General features: G+C 34.0%; 1 protein-coding gene across 1 annotated transcript; it reads right to left on the bottom strand.

Annotated features, from left to right (window-relative positions):
* Positions 1–569: 569 nt before the first annotated feature.
* On the bottom strand, positions 570–2,327 carry LOC141623342 (U-box domain-containing protein 27-like). Its single transcript, XM_074439452.1, has one exon. It carries the CDS (start codon positions 2,038–2,040, stop codon positions 784–786), a length of 1,257 nt encoding a protein of 418 aa, XP_074295553.1. The 5' UTR covers positions 2,041–2,327; the 3' UTR covers positions 570–783.
* Between the last annotated feature and the right edge of the window lie 4,491 nt (positions 2,328–6,818).

The following is a 6,818-nucleotide window of genomic DNA, read 5'->3' as shown; positions in this document are numbered from 1 at the left end:
TCAATATTGGTAGAGAAATATATTACACTTAAATACTTTAGACTACAATTATCATTGTTACCTGATCACATTTTAACCATTTTTATTTTAATTATTATATTAAATAATTTTCTATCATCACAATTATCTTCGTCTCTTATTTGAAAAATACATGGCCGAAATACTAAATAGTGTAATTTTATAAAATACGAAAATCTCCCTAAAATACAACACCAAAAACACAGTTTTTATTAAAACTAATAAATGTAATGATATTTTGATTTTTCGTATGTAAGATTGTCCTCAAGTTTTCGCTTTTCTATCTCCATAATTAATAGAATACATCAATATTGTAGACCCTAAAAGTAAATTTAAAGTGTAATTATTAATAATGCTAATTTCTATATATTAATACAATGTAAAATACCGTGCATTTGCACGGAATCTAAACTAGTTAACAATAATTAGTTTAAACTAAAACTTAAAACAATCGCCTTTAAACAAAAGGTTCTAAAATCATATAGTTATGACTTATGAGGCAATTCAAGGAGCTAGAACAACTCAATTTACTTGCAATAAGAAGAGAAACATAACAAAATGAATAATTCCATTACATATTTCATTTCAATTGTAGTATATTTATCTCATCAAAAAAATTGTGTTGCTCAATTCACAACTAAACACTTTCATTTGGATCATCATCATTTTCCCCTCCAAAACCAACAAAACAATTTAATTTGGATCATCACATACTTGAACATGATGAAAAAAACCTATTACTAAAAACCTAAAATGACCAATTATTTAACAAGGCATAATATGAGTAGTTTTAGTATCATAATTAGACAAACAAGACTTAGAATTAATCCTAAAAACCCTAAGCAAATCACAACACATCTTCTTAACAGCAGGTGAACAATCACTTTGCATCAACAATAATATCTTTGTTAATCCTCCATTACTCTTACTCATTGCTTCCCTTGCCTTTTGATCCCTAAACAAGTAACACAAACTCCATAGAAGAGCTGCAGCGTGCTCGTTCGCCGTTGTCGACACCTTCATTATCTTCTCAATTATTCCAGCGATACAATTCGGATCATCCGTCACCGCCGCACGCGCCGCCGTACATCCTACTAACATTTCCAGTAATGTCAATAAATTTTCGATGATTAGGTGATTATCGTCAATTAAGGAGATTAATTTCGTGATTATCGGCACTCCGCCGGCTTCAATTAACCTAATTTTGTTCCGGCGAGGTGACGTTAGCGCAATAAGACACGATAACACCGCCGTAATCTCCGTTGCGTTCGGCACCGCATCGCGGCAGTGGAAATTTAATATCTCTAAGAGATTATTGAGAATATCGCAATCTTCGAAGAAAATTTTCTTCGATTCATGATCAAACGCCGTCGTTTCGATAATCCGCGCTACAGCGACACGAGAATCCGATCCAGAGGTCTTAAGGATCTTCGCTAAGTTCGGTATCAGGTTCGGATTAGTAAATATCAACTTTTTGAGCTTCTCCTTGTCATCAATGACGGACGTAATCAACTGAAATATCTTAAGCACTGCTTCTAGAAGATCCGGATTCAGATCCGGACCATCCGAAGCTAGCAAATCCACCAAATCGGTAACAAACGCGTGGTTAGATGCTAGAAACTTTCTATTCTCCGGCGAATCCGATGCGTAACAGAGAATCTTGACGAAACACTCGACCCGAGTATCCTGACCCGGACCTGGAGCCGGGTCAGAGAGCCGGGAGATGAGGTCAAGTACTTGGTCAGATGAAAGAGAATGGAGTTGATGTTGTTGTTGTTTGGTGTGGTTGTGGGACCAGATTTGGATGAGACGGTGGAGAGTGTGATTAGGTACGAAATCTTTAGAAGGAAGGAGTTGCATGGTGGCAGGACAGGTGTTGTTACCGGAGTCTAACCAGCGTTGGATTGAGGTGCGGTCGTAGGTGACACCAGTGGAGAGGCTCACAGGTGATTTCATGACGTCTAATGAGATTGGACACCTGAACAAGCTTGGTACCTGTATGTACAACTCTTTCTTCCCCATTCTTTTTTTATTATTATTATGTGAATTTTTGTGATGAAAAATTGGGGTGTGGGAAGACAGGAGGAGAAGGAACAAAAGGGAGAAGGGGAGTATAAGAAGAGAGGTGGTCAAAAGTCAAAGGTGATGTAAGAAAGGAAAAAAGGAGATTCGAAGGTTGAAATGGGTGATGAAAGAAGGAAGGAAGGGGTGGGACGTGGGAGGGAAATGGTCAAGGGTCAAAGAAAGGGAAAGGGAAAGGGAAATGGAAAAAGTGGTTTGGTTTGGTTTGGTTTGGTTTGGTAGTGTTGTATTTGTGTGGGGGTGGGGTGGGTGTCTTTATTCGGTGGGGTGGGGGTAGGGGTGGGGTGGGGTGTTAAAGTTACCCTAAAGTTGTTGTGGTATCATACGGCGTATCGTAGAGAGTAGAGACTAGTCTTTGACTCTTTTGGTGCGTATGCAAATGCAAATCTGATTTATTTGTTTGTACTGTTGGGGATGTGGAAATTGGAATTGTGGATTAGTGGAGGGGAATTATGTGTTTTGTTGAGAACTTGAGATTATGTTCTTGTGGATTTAGTGGAACTAGTTTTATACTCGTGCAAAATATGCACGGGTCGTAATAACAGACGTTATTATTAGACACATGGATATATAATTGAGCGTGATTAAGTGTTTAATACCGTGATAATATAAATAGTTCATATTTGGAGAATCGAATATTTGATAAATATTAGATTTGAATATCAGATAATATACAACCGTATTTTATTAGAATTACATTAAAGGTATTTGATATGTTAGACCTGTTGAATGTTGAATGTATGTAAATTGCAACATTTTATGTAAATTATGACATTTTAACTTATGTTTTAACATAACTAATTAAAATAGGAATAAAAGATGGTAATTGGGTTGAGGATATGAGTAATTAAATAGAATAGAAAACATAGGAGGATCCACATGTAAAAACTCGGTAGCCAATTAAAAGCCAAGAAAAAACTTGGTTTTTATACTAAATTTGGGTTTTGGATTTAGTGGAGCTTGGATATTTAGTGGTGTATTAGGTTATGTTGGTTTCGGGTGATTTTGTTTCAATTAATTTGAGTTACTAGATTGCTTATGTGTTTGATTAAAGTAAGTCAATTCTGTGCGGATTTAGTCTTATCGTGATTAAAATCCTTTGTTAGGAAAAAGTACAAATCCAGAGTGATTCGTATTGGTAGATTAGAAAGACGGTGAGACCGTACAAATTCATTGTTTTGCAAAAAATTCAAATATGTATAGAATATTAGAATGTACCCAATTACAAAACGGTCCGTTTTTCTTAAGACCATTGCTTTTGGTCTTAAGACGGGTAACATGTCATCATTTTACAATAAAATATTGTTATTTTTTGATAACATGTTACCATTATTGTTCACATCATATTCAGGGTAAAAAATGACACCTCTAGTCATAACATTTTGTGAATTAATTGGTTACATTTTCTTAAAAAATGGCAACATTTTATCCGTCTGACAAATAAGACTAAAAGTGTCCGTCTAAAACAAAAATTTGTGATTACAAAAATAAAAAATCATATGTATTCAATAAATTATACGAGTATCATTTATTTTATTTAAATATTATCATTATAGTGAACATGAGGAAGTACATGTTCTATGCTTAACCCAAGACATTTGCCTTCCGCATACATTAGTCTTAGTTATCGAGGTAGAATACCTCAATAAAAGTCTTTAAATATATCTGCTTAAAGCAAATCTTATGATGTAGTTTTTCATTAAATTCTTGAAATGAGACTATGTGACGATGAGTTTTATTGTGTAGGATGCAACATACTTCTTTATAAGAGTACAATTTCTCGTTTAAAACGGGTTCAAGTATTGAATAAAACAAAAGCAGAATGTATAGAGAAAAATAATAAATGTATTCGTCTTAACATTAAGAAGAGTTAAGTATCAACAAAAACCATGATAATGCTCCGTAATACATCTCTACAGTTTGTTAGCTAGTCAAATACTTTTGGGACATTAATATTACAATCGGATCACTCATTACTCAACCTATGAATTCATAAATATTCTTTACTGGCTTTCTTCTATAGTTGCTATGATGAGAAGCAATGTTTGGAGGTTGAGTACTTGAGTGATGTTCGGCTAAGATTAAGGAGATACCTGATGAACAACATAGATGAGAAGGCATAGATGAGAAGGCATGTGATCATGTTGATGTGATGGGTTAAGTGAAATAACAAAGTGGGCCTGACGCAACGAATGGGTCCATGGAACAAATCGAGGGAAGAGATCTTTAAGCCCGTGGTAGAGATTTCAGTAAAACGGGGGCCCATGGATTGTTCCTTTGGTCCACCCACCCTTTTCTATATTATGCTCTTTTACGTCATCAACTCATATGATTCTTCACAGTTGTCTAAAAAAACTCCTGATTCTTCACTTCAGATTTTGTGGAAATAAAAGCCCGTTTTTGCTAATTTGGTGATTCCCTTATTTAAGGTGGTCTTGTCAGCTTGGACTGCGAGTTACTGTGTGATTCTGGGTAGTAGTTTAGCAGCTGTGCATAATATGAAAAATAAAAGCTCCAAGATAATTAGTATTGGTGTCCGGGTTCGCCCGAGCTACCTCTACTTACCATTAAATTTTTTTTTCATTAAATAAAATTACTTAAAGTTGCATAACCCATAAATTTCTCATTAATATATTTTTCTATGACATATCATAAAATTACGATGAAATTAATTTTGAGATAAATTCACTACTCTCACTATTAATATTTTACTCTTATTAATGAAACAATAGTAATAACATTTCACTACTTGCCCGTAATCATTGTTACTTTCACTACTCCCGCCGTAATTATTGCTACTGTGACTACTGTCGCATTAATATTGATAATTTCACTACTCCCGCCGTAATTATTGTTACTTTCACTATTGCCGCATTAATATTGATTATTTCACTACTCTCGTTGTTGTTTCTACCACTTTCACTAATCTCGCTGATAATATTGTTACTTTTACTATTCAAATGAATGATTATTATTGAGGGCTGTAAAACGTCGTCGACGTTTTACAGCAAATCGTCGACATTTTTTTAAAAAAAGACACTCCCTACCTTTCATCTCCCTCTCTCTACTCTATTCTCTCCTAAACCCTCCCAAACTAACAACAAACTTTTTTTAAAAAAAAATCCACTTTGTTCATGCGATTTAATGTCGAACAACGAACAATCTACGTCAAACGCTATCCAACATCTGCATTTACGAGAATTAAATGTTAGATAAACATCGATAAAAAAATAAAACAAACAATAAAAGCCAATCTCATACAAAAATTATGGTGAAAAATAAAATAAACAATACTCTATCAGCAACTCAAACGTTGTAACCAAAAAAAAAAAAAAGCAACTCAGACGTATGAATTCTACGTCCCTGGCCGTTACGGACGAACAATTTCAACGTCCCTCACCAGCGAATATGGTGAATTTCAACGTCTCTATCCATCCCAGACGATGAATTTCATCATCCCTACCCATTTCAGACGTTGAAATTCATCGTCCATCACCAGCCCAGACGGTGAATTTCAATGTCCAACACCAACCCCGACACCCACGACCCTCCATCCCATCCCCCTCCTCACTGGTACGACAACAACGACACAGCGACAACAACAACAACTACTTTGAATTGGGTTGAAATACTTCAAAAATATAATCAATCAATCCTAATCTACAAATCAAACAACAACAAAGACGACCAACGACAAAAAATCCATCAAGATTACAAAAATAAAATCAATTTTACAAATCTAACCTAATTAAGATCAATTTATATAACCAAAATATTAAACTAATTAGAAAAATTAAATCGAAATGCTTACTTGTGGTGGTCGGTGTTGGTGTTGCGGTGCTGGTCGTCGGAGGTGGCGAGTGCGGTGGTGTTGGGTCTGGCGGTGATCGTCGATGGCGGCAATTGTGTTTGTGGGTGGTGGGTTTTTGGAGGAAGAAGAGAGGAGAGAGTTGAGTAGTGAGAGGGAGAGGAAGGGCAAGGACGTCTTTTTTATGAAAAATGTCGACGATTCGTTATAAAATGTCGGCGACGTTTCGCAACCGGGATTATTATCATATAACTATATCCAATGTTATTACAATTCTTTTCTTTACTGGAAATTTTTTTTACTACTTAGGCATGCAATTTTAAGAAGATTATATATTTATATAAATATATTACATATATGCATTAAATCAAATCGAAAGAATTATGCAATATTATATATTATGGAATCTAACTTGAATTATTTATAACCTACTTATATTATATTTTTGTATGTTGAATAATTAAAATCTCTATACATCTAATAAAGTATAAAGTTTAATAAAATTGCATATATTTTAAATTTAATATATAATTTTATGATGATAATAAATAATACCATAAGTGTGCATGTTTATACTAATTAATTATTTTATTTTAAGGAAATTGATCATCTTCTAGTTTTCTATAAATATTTAGGAAAATTACCAAGCATCTTCTTTCTTTTAGTCTCCTTGAAATTGACCATCTTAATTAATTATTTTATTTTAAGGAAATTGACCATCTTAATTAATTATTTTATTTTAAGGAAATTGACCATGTTTTAGTCTCTTACAAATGTTCAGGAAAATTACCAAGCTTCTATATAATTTAATTTTAACCCAAACTATATAATATTTGCATTGAGATCCCTTAATCGGGTCCATCACACGGTGCTAGTGATTTAAAACTATATAGTATAATTAATTTGTATA

Source organism: Silene latifolia, chromosome X (assembly GCF_048544455.1).
Source record: "Silene latifolia isolate original U9 population chromosome X, ASM4854445v1, whole genome shotgun sequence".
NCBI classification, from domain to species: domain Eukaryota; kingdom Viridiplantae; phylum Streptophyta; class Magnoliopsida; order Caryophyllales; family Caryophyllaceae; genus Silene; species Silene latifolia.
The sequence above is the reverse complement of the archived record's forward strand: the minus strand, read 5'-3'. Positions and strand labels throughout refer to the sequence as shown.